This window comes from Arachis stenosperma, chromosome 6, assembly GCF_014773155.1.
Source record: "Arachis stenosperma cultivar V10309 chromosome 6, arast.V10309.gnm1.PFL2, whole genome shotgun sequence".
Taxonomy (NCBI): Eukaryota; Viridiplantae; Streptophyta; class Magnoliopsida; order Fabales; family Fabaceae; genus Arachis; species Arachis stenosperma.
Window position 1 is genome coordinate 15,276,059 of NC_080382.1, and position 12,151 is coordinate 15,288,209.

The window sequence follows — 12,151 nt, forward strand, 5'->3', positions numbered from 1 at the left end:
GCTGTGTCTTGCAAAGGCTTCATAACTCAACGCAATTTCATGCAGAAAAATGGAAAATCAATATATTATTCATTCATTATTACATGAATTCTAAATTCTACTTTTACAAAAAATCACACTTCATCTAATGATAAATAAGTGATATCAACGAGTATGAAGGAAGTTATATACAGTGATATATATTTAAAAAACAAAAATATTATTTCACACTAAATCAATTACTAAAATTAGCCATTATATATAAAATTTTATTTATTCTTATTGTATATTTTAATGTATATTTTATATTAATGGTTAATTTTAACATACATGTGGTCTCATTGTCTAAACAAAAAGACATTTACTCGAGTAATCGAGTTGGTCAAATAATAAAGTTGATTAAATAATTAGCTGATTCGTCCGTATAAATAAGTATTAGAGGTTGATTGTTTGATTACATATATAGTAATTTATTGAGCAACAGGCAATAAACATTAAATAAAGATCATACCTGTAATATATTAGTTCTTGAAATGTCGGATTAGGTATACTGAAGAAAACATATTTATATTTATCTGATATGAATTGACTATTGTAGAGTCTCACATTCCCTGGCTTTTGATTAGAGTGAATATATAGAAAGAAAAGATTTGCTGAAAGAACACAAAGAAGAGAAAGATCTCTTTACATTTGCAGACACAAACACAAACACATAGTGATAGCTAATGGCTACTACTAAATTCTGTACATACCCGTTATTCCTTCTTCTTCTTCTTCTCTCTCTTACCTTTGCATTCTTTATCAAGCTTAGTTCATCATCATCAGAGGTTGACACCCTTCTGTCCTTCAAGGCCTCCATTGAAGACTCCAAGAATGCCTTGTCAACTTGGTCAAACACTACATCAACACACCACTGTAACTGGACTGGAATCTCATGCTCCATTAGCACAACCCCACCTTCTGTAACTTCAATCAGCCTTCAAAGTTTGAATCTTTCTGGTGATATCTCAGCTTCCATATGTGACCTTCCAAGTTTGTCTTATCTCAACCTTGCTGACAACATCTTCAACCAACCCATTCCTCTTCATCTTTCACAGTGCAGCTCACTGGAGACTCTTAACATCAGCAACAACCTCATATGGGGAACTATCCCATCTCAGATTTCTCAGTTTTCTTCTCTCAAAGTTCTTGACTTCAGCAAAAACAAAATTGAAGGAATCATCCCTGATACCTTAGGCTCACTAAAGAATCTCCAAGTACTTAACATGGGGAGCAACTTGCTCTCAGGTTCTGTTCCTGTTATCTTTGGAAACTTAACCAAGCTTGAGGTTCTTGATTTGTCTATGAATCCAACCTTGGAGAGTGAGATTCCACATGACATTGGTGAACTCAAGAACCTGAAGCAGCTTATGCTGCAGGGTTCTTCACTCCAAGGAGAAATTCCACCTTCTTTTGTGGGATTACTTGGCTTAACTCATTTAGATCTCTCTGAGAACAATCTCACAGGTAAAGTTCCTCAAGAACTTTCTTCTTCTCTCAAGAACCTTGTTTCCTTTGATGTCTCACAGAACAAGCTCTCAGGGCCATTCCCAAGTGGAATTTGCAAAGGCCTTATAATACATCTCAGCCTCCACACAAATGCATTCACTGGTTTAATACCAAACAATTCTATTGGTGAATGCAAGAGTCTTGAGAGGTTCCAAGTTCAAAACAATGGTTTTTCTGGTAACTTACCTTCTGCATTGTGGTCATTACCAAAAGTGAAGCTCATTAGAGCTGAAAACAACAGATTCTCAGGTCAAATACCTGAATCAGTATCTGAAGCTTCACAATTGGAGCAAGTTCAGCTTGACAACAACACCTTCTCTGGTAAAATTCCTCAAGGTCTTGGCCTTGTTAAGAGCTTATACAGATTCTCAGCATCACTCAACCACTTCTATGGTGAAATCCCACCAAATTTTTGTGACTCACCAGTTATGAGCATTGTGAACCTCTCACACAATTCTCTCTCTGGTCAAATCCCAGAACTGAATAAATGCAGGAAGCTAGTTTCACTTTCTTTGGCTGATAATAGTTTAACTGGAGAAATACCTTCTTCTCTTGCTGAGCTTCCAGTGTTGACTTACATTGACCTCTCAGATAACAACCTCACTGGTCCAATCCCAGAAGGGCTTCAGAATCTGAAGCTTGCACTTTTCAATGTTTCCTTCAATGATCTTTCAGGTAAAGTACCATATTCCTTGATTTCAGGTCTTCCTGCTTCATTCTTGGAAGGAAATCCTGGTCTTTGTGGCCCTGGATTGGACAATTCTTGTTCTGATGAAGTTGGAAGACACAAAAATGGTGGCATTACAACCTTAACATGTGCATTGATCTCCTTAGCCTTTGTTGCTGGTACTGCCATTGTTGCTGGTGGCTTTGTATTGTATAGGAGATCATGTAAGGGAAACAATGAAGTAGGTGTTTGGAGATCAGTGTTCTTCTATCCCCTCAGGATCACTGAGCATGATCTCCTCATAGGAATGAATGAGAAGAGTTCAATGGGAAATGGTGGCATATTCGGAAGAGTTTATGTTATGAACTTGCCAAGTGGTGAACTTGTTGCTGTGAAGAAGTTAGTGAATTTTAGGAATCAGTCCTCAAAGAGTTTGAAATCCGAGGTCAAGACTCTGGCAAAGATTAGGCACAAGAACATTGTTAAGATTCTGGGGTTCTGCCACTCTGATGAGTCAGTTTTTCTCATCTATGAGTTCTTGAATGAAGGGAGCTTAAGGGATTTGATTTCGCGTCCGGATTTTAAGCTGGAGTGGAGTGTTAGGTTGAGGATTGCCATTGGAGTTGCTCAGGGACTTGCATATCTTCACAAGGACTACGCGCCACGATTGCTTCACCGCAATGTCAAGTCCAGTAACATTCTTTTGGATGCAAACTTTGAGCCAAAGCTCACAGATTTTGCTCTTGATAGAGTTCTTGGAGAAGCTGCATTTCAGTCTACTTTGGATTCTGAAGCACCATCTTCCTGCTACATTGCACCAGGTATGAGATGTTATGTGAATTACATAAAAGGTTTTAAGTTTTAACAGTTCTATAGTGAAAACATTCAGCTGAAAATGCAATGCTGTAATTTCTAAAATTTTGATCTATTGTTAACTTTCTAAGGTAATAGCTTGGTTTCTTAGGTGAACTGTTTAGTTGACTTATAATTGGCTTCTCTGTCTCTTGGCAAATTTGATGGCAGAGCTTGTGTCTCTTGATAGCTGATAAATTAGGCAGAATTCTTCTTAAAATTTACTGATATAAGTAGTTATCCATAACCACAGAATGAACATTTGATTTCACATTTTCATATTTGAAGTTGCATCCTTGAATATTTGTCAAACAGAAACTATAAGTGCATCTTACTATTAGCTCACTGCACAAACTTGAATGTCTCCTACTTTAATGTCTACACATTACTGCATAGTTGAAAATATTTCCCACCTAGTGTGTTCAGCAAATTGATCATTTCATCTTATAAAACATGTGATGAGTTTTTTATGCATCGTGACATCTAATCAGATGACAATGCTGCCACGTAGACAAAAATGATTTCTTTTTGTTTACATGGCAGCAACTGATCGGATGTCACACGATGCATTTAAATTAAACACCAACATATAATTGCTTTCTCATTGTGGTACATGATATGATAGCACAATATGGCACTAACTAGATATACTGTTACATTCCATTGCAGAATATGGTTACAGCAAGAAAGCCACTGAACAATTAGATGTGTATAGCTTTGGTGTTGTATTGCTAGAGCTAGTGAGTGGAAGACAAGCTGAGAAAGCCGAATCAAGTGAATCCATTCTTGACATAGTGAAGTGGGTTAGGAGGAAAGTGAATATAGCAAATGGGGTGCAACAAATTCTTGATCAAAGAATATCATCAACCACATGCCACCAAGAAATGGTTGGAGCCTTAGACATTGCTCTCCGTTGCACCACAGTGGTTCCTGAGAAGAGGCCATCAATGTTGGAAGTTGTGAAGTCTCTTCAGTCCCTTGAGTTAAGGACTTGCATTGCAAACTTGCAAGATCAACCACCAAATGAGGAACACTCCAATATTCCAATCTGATTATATACATTTTTTTGGGGGGTGTAGCGTTTGTAATGTAAATTATCAGCTTTATATTTCACATGTTTCCTTTTTTATTTTATTTGGAATGTGATGAATTTGGAATATAGAAATTGTTTGAGCAATGACTCATTCAATGTTTCGCACAGGTTAATTACCACTGTTAATGGTAGTCTAATGGGTACCATCTTGTATTTGCTCATAAACTATCCTTTTTTTTGTGTTGTTTTAGGCTTAGCTTTTTGTGCATGTGATGCCTACTTCTGAAATTCTATAGTACCTTGTGAAGTAAAAAGATTTAGGCTTAAATAAATTGTCCCATATAATGTACTTGTTTAAGTCAAATATTTTAAAAAATATTTATAAAGATAAAAAACTTAAATATTTAAGTCAATATTTTGGGAGTCAAGAGAATTGGTTTGAAATTTTTAACCTTCAGTGCCTCATTTGCTGATAGCAACACATTCAGTAATTAGGATTATGTGTAATTCTGCATGAATATAACCCATGAAGTAAACTTAATCAAGGTTTTGTGCCTTAACCAAACAAGAGTTCCTAACCCTGAGTGTAAAAAGCATAGACATTATCCAATGCATAAGCCCTGTATATTGTAATAGATGCTTGAATACTTTCATAGTAATAAATCAACATTACAATTTCTGTTACAAATAGATCATAGACACTTAAACAACAGAACAAATCAAATCCTCAAATGTTGTGCTATACCAACTTCTCCTTTATATACACAAACTGCAAACTCATGCTTCACTATTACCCAAGATTCTAAAATTATCTTGAATCTTTCTCATTTGTTTCTCTCCTCAATCAACAATTGATTGCACCTATATCTTACATATTCACTTTACCACTTGATGGAAACACAGAAAGTATGAATGCAGGATTTCACTTGGACCAGACTTCTCGAAGGAGTTGATATCTAACATTTGTGATACTTCCTTGCTCGTTGTGATGGCCTTCTCCATTAGCAGTAACTGTAGGAGATGAAGGCATCTTATCAATGATGGATGTAAGAGGGGAATCAAGTTCCTCCAGTTCTTCATCACTGGTATATCCTCTCTTCTGAACGGCTGAGGCATTCCTCTCTAGGTGAGACTTTCCTCCGGCCTCTGCAACTTTCTCCGCCACGTTAGCCGAGGAGGGAGGAACGTAGAAAACAGGAGCAGCCGCATACGGGAAACTCCTAGCAGATTCTGGTGACAACTTCCTCTCCGCCATAAACTAAAGACAAAGTAAATAAATTCAGTAAAACTAGTTTTACCTTTAATAGTAATATAGTATAGGTGCTCCATGAAATTGATATTTTAGGCATTATCAGAGAGAGAATTAGAATAATATATCTGTTTATTTATTAAAAGCAAACAGGTTTAGTTTTGAATGTTGAGAGAAACCACAATAACTAAGTTTGACATTCAATCATTCATAACATAGTATAGTTGAATAAACAAATTTGATGTTCAGAAGTTTGATTAAATCAAGCAAAAAACTAAATTATGAATAAACCTCCTCATGCAGAGATTCCAGCACAATTCCTGGAACAGGATCTGGACAGAACTCATCAGGAGTGAAGTTGCAGAGCACCCGTATAATCAACGAAAGGGTGATGGATGGACATACCTGCTCAAAAATTAAAGAAACAGAATAAACATAATGATAGAGCAACAAAAAAGAAAGTGAAAGGGAAATGGTACAGAAGAGAATTAACCTCTCGTCTGACTTGTTTATCCATAAGCATATCCTTTGGGAGCATTAGAAGGTCACTCAAATCGTTAAGGAGAAGAAAAGATTTAGGTTTGCTATCGTTGTCCCTGCTCTCATCGTTCTCACCATTCTCCTGATCTTGCAGACAATCTTCAACATCCATGCCGAACATATCAGTAAGCCATCGAGACCAATTGCCAACCTACAGTTCATGTAGTCCTTTCATAAGCCTAAACAAACTTTCCATAAGATGAAAACGTGAAACTACAGTAGTTGTGCTGTTCACATCAACATGTTGTAAACCCCAATTTTGTTAGTTCATATTAATCATTTTTATTTCCAACAATCACTACAGCAATATTCTATGCTAGGCAACAAAAATTTGAACCTTATGCATAATGACTATCCCTCTAAGAAACTGGTGCATTAATCAATAGAAGATTTTCCTATTGTCCAAACATTCAAATTCAGGTTATAGACACACCCCATAAGGTTTAATACAAACAAATATATACATACAGAATTTTTCAGCTGTGCACCAGAACCAAAGCTCAAATCTCCTGCGGGAATTGGCAAAACCTTCGAATCCACAATAGGATCTGATACAGGATCAGTTGGGATCTCAAGTGCTGACTCCCGAAGAATTGCATTGAACATTGCTACATCTAGTCTAGCTATGCACTGTTCCATGACCTGAGTAAGGTTTTACATCTACTCAGTATTTCAAGCAAAGTAAAGGGGAATGAAAAGCTCCTTACAGAAAGGAAGGATATAAGTAACAAAGAAAAAGCATACCATTCTAGCCAAAACAGGCAAACAACCACACTCATGACCTCCTGCTCGAACAGGACAGAGCCGCTGAAAAGCATCTTGAAAAGCATTTCTCCATAGATTCATGGAAAAGCTCCCTTGCTTCTGATCACCTAGGGAAGGTCCCCAAAGCCTCCCAATGAACTTATTTGACGAGTCTCCAACTGGAGACTGCATATAAGGAGTCAAGGCCTGAAAACATAGCATGCAGCTAAAGTTATTGCTAATGGAGTATGTACTCCTCCCCCTTATACCAAGCAAAATTAAGAAGGGTTATTTCCTTGCATCAGCAAATGCACCTATATCTTGATTATAAGCACCAATGATAATTTCACAATAGGAGACAAACATTTATACCTGCCACCACACTGATTCCACTAGCCGAGAGAATATCCATGATTCTACTCTTTCTAGTGCAGATCCGAATGTTCCTGTCTCTTGCCAATCTTCAACAAACTTCACAAAGCCCTTTCCTTGTTTGCCAATGGAGCCACCTTTCCATTTCAGTGCTGTCGACTTCCCATTTGACTCGGCTAACCTCACAAGGTGGCTAGTTTGAAATGAGCTCCCAAAGGCTTGTGAAAGTATCTCTCTCAGCACAACAGTATTTGACAACCAGTAAGTTAACCTATAACAGAAATCAAGATCAGAATATTGATTGTTCAAAATACATAGCCAAAATCTTGGATTAAAAAAAAAAAGGCCAAAATCAGTAGATGACAAAATCTTAACAATGTGGTATAATGTACATACCTTGAAACATCATTACCACAAGATTTGGCCACCAAAATAAGGCCAGAAACAGTATTCTTGGCAATTGTCGCCCGCCGGTCTTGGGTCCAATGCTTACAAGCATGTATATATAACCTAGAAAGGCGACGAGCAGGTGTGTGCACCTTGTGCGCTGAGCTCCCATGCTCTGGTACCACAGAATAAAGTGACACCTCAAGTGCAGCAACTTCTCTTAGTTCCTCTTCTAGCTTTTCAATTCGCACTTCCATTTCCTCAATTTTTGATTGCATGGCTGCATTATCTTCATGCTCAACTTTTACTTCAACATCAACTGTTTCATTACTTTCATCTTCACTTCCTACACTCTGAGCACCATTTGAGGATCCATCCACAATATCAATTTCCTTGACCACATGAACAGATTTTTCATCAATTCCATTTCCATCAGACAATTCTGACGAAAGTTTTGCAGGAGCTTTCACAGCCTTGGAATTGGTTGAAGGAGTGTTTTTGTTGGTAACTCTAGAAGGCCCTTTATTTGAGTTGATAGGTTTCTTTTGATTACCATTGGATACCTTTGCTGCTTGTTTATTAGTTTTTCTATCAGATCTCTCCCTTAATCGACGATTGCCTTCTATAGGAGCTACTCTAACCTTACTTTTGGGATCTTTAGAAGCTTTTTCAGAATTTTCATCATCCTCATTTGTGAAAGAATCACCTTGTGATGATACTGAATCCTTTACTGTCTCCGTATCTGACACTTCTTCATTCCCATCATTTCGCTCTTTCTCCATATCGCTGGAATGACCATCAACTACTTTAATTTTGCTTTCACTAGCTACCATTTCATTAACTTTCATCTCAACAGGTACCTCCTCAGACCTGTTAACATCATCCACATAATGTATAACCATGTTTTCATAAGTCTCCGAATTCTCTGAGACCGTGTTTGAATCACTTGTAAAACTTTTTGCGGTTTGTCTAGCCAGGGGTGCCTTAGATTCTGTTCCTTTTTCGCTTAATGTTTTGGATGAATTATCTTGCAATATATTCTCTTTCCTTACTGTTCTTCTCGAACTCTTGGTCTCACTATTCCTTGCAGTTTTTCTCTTCTCAATTTCTTTCATGGTTTCAAATTCCCTCAAATATCAATTTAATGTAGAAGCTGTGACAGGGGGAATGATAGCATAAACTAACCTTAGCAAGCTGCCTTTGGTGCAACACAATTCTCAGCTCCTAGAGTATGTAGCCACCATCAATACCTACTTCCCAGGATAGTGATTCCTCCGCCTTAAAACTCCAGAACTTCTTGGGGGCTGCTTTTCCAGTGATTCAAAAACAGCTATGATCTACCTGCAAAAGTGGTTAAATCAAAAGGAAGAGAGACAGTTATTAGTAAAAATCATTCATCAAGCATAATTTATAACATAGTTTTGAAGGCATTTAAATATCAAAACATTCATCACAATGATCATAATTTATAAAACTAAGGAGATAAAAATCTGTCTGGATGTACCAGCAAGCACAGCACAAGCTAAAAATGGAAAAATCAGCAAGATGACAAGTGCAGAAAGTTTCCACCGAATATAATTCAGGACTTCAGCAGAAAGCAACAACAGTGTCGGTAGGCAGAAGCAGACATTTAAAAGAAATGAACACAGATATTAATATGAAGACATAACATAGATGCATAATGCCAAGCTATTTGATACACGTTATTGCTTCCAACGCGATCTTATCAATTTTATTTAAAATCTAGTAGATTCCTAAAATCGTAATAACACATAAAACTTTCCAATATTCTGTTTAGCGAGAGTAGACAAATAAAAGGAACATCACTAATTTGTCGTAAACCAAGTCAAATTTAGAAAGCAAAAAGGAATGATGGACGAAGACAAAGTGATATCATTGAAAATGAAATATTTTTTAACACGATAAAAATAAAAATAAAAAAGAGGAAGAAGAATGGCAAACCAAACAAGATGCTTCTAAAGGAAACCATTTTCTGAGTAAAAATCTAAAAAAAGAATCTTGAAATGCAGTGGCAATAAAGTGAGAGTGGTTGATGACTGAATAAGAACGAAATGTGTTCCATTTCCATCAACATCATCAAATTTTGCAAGCTGTCTATTATATATATTCCAATAATTTGAATGACGCCATTTTAACAACTGTCACTAATCTGTATCACAATTTCGCCAATCTTTCTTCTTTGACCAACCCTATTCATCAACCAAAGAAAAAAACTTTGTCCGCATTAGTTAAAAACCGCTACATCAACAACAACATGAAGTTACCACAACCACAAGCATCTAAAATCCAAGTCCATAAGTCCAACCACAATCAAAGAGAAAACTTTGATGCATGATTCGATATAAAATGACAAGTATATCCACATCCATATCTACATTTGAAGAACAAAACAAGTAAAATGTCATACAAAGAAAGTAAAGTAGAGAATGAGAAGTGAAGTGAGAGTAGTAGTAGTAGTAGTAGTAGTAGGAAACGAACAAGATCTATATAAAAGGTTCCAAAAACGCAGATGAAAGAGTTGGTACGAACTTGTGTGTGGTCAATTCGGAGAGAGCGTTTGAATTATTTGGTGTGTCACGTGAAACGCAACTAACAGAAGAGGAAGAAAGAAAAGGTTGCAATTTGCAAGTACAGAGAGAAGAGAAGCGAAGAAGAAGAAAAGAAGCACGGGGCGTAAGAGAGAGAGAAAGACAAAGAGGAGTGATTAATACTCCAAAATGATGGAATTAACACCGAGAATCGAACCTAAACCCTTTGGGATTAACCACATTGATATTGTTAATTACAACTTGAGAAGGATAGAGTGCGGGAACGGGGTCACGTTTTTAAAACTGATTAGAAGTAACAGCGGTAACCGGAAAATGTGTGTCGGTGCCACCAAAACTCACCGGCTGTGGCCGGTTAATTAATGGAAGTCAAACTCATGGGTCTTGATGTGATCCTCGTGGGCTCCACTATGTCTCAACACCGTCTTCCATCACCCTCCCTAAGTCCCTATGTTTGATTGTTTAAGGAAATAAAATTTTAGTCTTTTCAATATTTTTAGAAATTGAGAAAGAGTATTGAATTATTGATACATATTTTTTAGATTGAAGATTGAAATTTTAATAAGATTTTTTTAAAATTATTTTTACTTAATTTTTAAATTTTATATTTATTTTAAATTAAACATAAAATGTAGATATAATTTAATTTAATATATTTTAATATTTTATACTAAACATATTTAGTCTTAATTTTCTTTACAAACGTAATTTAAAAAATTAATTATATATTAATTTATTCTTAATATATAAAAGTAGATGGATAAGTATTTATATTGTTTTTAAGACATCTTTCTTTTTTTATTAATATTATGTCAATAATATTATTTACTTAGCAAAATTTTAAAATTAATCATTTAATTTTTGTCAAATCAACTATTATTTTTAAATTAGTAAAAAATTAAAATATACAAAAAACTATACAAGTATTAGAAATATATGTAAATTAGGCTGCAAAATTATCAATGACAATAATTAGAAATTAATAGTGTCTAACCAAATTTGTAACCTATAAGAATTTATATCATTATGTTTATTATATTTTACCGTTATAAACAATACAATAAATTTATAACTCTAATAATTAATTTATTAATTTCTATAAATAACTCATTAAATGTAATAAACATCCATATTACAAATGTCATAATAATCTATTAATCATAATAAATTTTACATTACAAATATTTAAATTTCATACTATTTGAACTACTTATATAAGTCTCTTTATCACTATTTCTTCAAATAACATTAAATTTAGCACAAAAAATTTATTTTTGCACTATACAACATCTCAAACTTACTCAACAGAGCATCATTCTTTGAAAAATATCACCAAACAAATAGATAATTAGTTTATCAAAGTTCGCGTGATTAGTCTATGAGAAACATTAACACCCACAAATGAAGAATGGTCTCTTTGCTTAGAAATGATTATATTAGATAAAAAGGTACAAAACAAACATATTTATTATATTTTTAAAATAAATTTACGAAAAAATACTTTAATTATTTTTGCTTTATACTTTTTATATTATTTTATAATACTTTATATATAATTATATTTTAATATCGTTAAAATTATACTTCTTTCAATATGCTATTCATTGTTCCTTTTCTAATAACTTAAAAAAAATAAATGTAATAAATTTTTTTAACTAATTATTAACTATGATTTACTAACACTGCAGAAAACATCTCTTCATGTAATTATGAAGATAAATATGATGAACAAATTCAAACATTTGTTATGAGAAGAAAAAGTCTATGCTATAAAAAAATTTAAAATAGAAGATGCAAATGATTTATATAAATCAATTAAAAGTACAATGAAAGCAAACTTTTTACTTACAACTGTTATGAAAGAAATTAAAATTTCAATTTTGAACATTCTTTAATACTATTTTAAATTTGCATCACTTGAGAGATTGTCTGACAGAGTGGGTCAAAAAAAAAATTAAGAGATAATTTCACTTTATACTATTTCAATTTTTCTTATTAAAAATAACTTATTAAAAAAATTACACATTTTTATTCTTTTTATTGTATAAGCCATTGAAAAACTACATGCACATCAAGAGATTAAGGAGAAAGAAAATCATACAAATTCAAGACATATATTCGGAAGAAGAGCATACATGCAAAGATTAAACAAACAACACAATAGAAAGTGCATACAACTCAATAATTCATAAAGAACATACCTTCACAAGAAT

General features: G+C 34.3%; 2 protein-coding genes across 9 annotated transcripts; one reads left to right on the forward strand and one right to left on the reverse strand.

Annotated features, from left to right (window-relative positions):
- Window positions 1–590: 590 nt before the first annotated feature.
- Window positions 591–4,411, forward strand: LOC130932813 (probably inactive leucine-rich repeat receptor-like protein kinase At5g06940). Its single transcript, XM_057862229.1, has 2 exons — window positions 591–3,015; window positions 3,716–4,411. Exons 1-2 carry the CDS (start codon window positions 705–707, stop codon window positions 4,096–4,098), a joined length of 2,694 nt encoding a protein of 897 aa, XP_057718212.1. The 5' UTR covers window positions 591–704; the 3' UTR covers window positions 4,099–4,411.
- A 293-nt stretch (window positions 4,412–4,704) lies between these two features.
- Window positions 4,705–10,170, reverse strand: LOC130935378 (uncharacterized). Of its 8 annotated transcripts, none has more exons than XM_057865095.1 (9): window positions 9,922–10,170; window positions 8,557–8,712; window positions 7,381–8,241; window positions 6,985–7,255; window positions 6,613–6,819; window positions 6,337–6,510; window positions 5,822–6,019; window positions 5,620–5,733; window positions 4,705–5,337 (listed from the first exon to the last, which is right to left on the reverse strand). In XM_057865095.1, exons 3-9 carry the CDS (start codon window positions 8,217–8,219, stop codon window positions 5,002–5,004), a joined length of 2,139 nt encoding a protein of 712 aa, XP_057721078.1. In that variant the 5' UTR covers window positions 8,220–8,241; window positions 8,557–8,712; window positions 9,922–10,170; the 3' UTR covers window positions 4,705–5,001. The 8 variants fall into 8 exon arrangements, with proteins under 8 accessions (XP_057721078.1, XP_057721081.1, XP_057721080.1 ...); XM_057865098.1 differs by lacking the exon at window positions 9,922–10,170 and adding an exon at window positions 9,800–9,816; XM_057865097.1 differs by lacking the exon at window positions 9,922–10,170 and adding an exon at window positions 9,334–9,760.
- Between the last annotated feature and the right edge of the window lie 1,981 nt (window positions 10,171–12,151).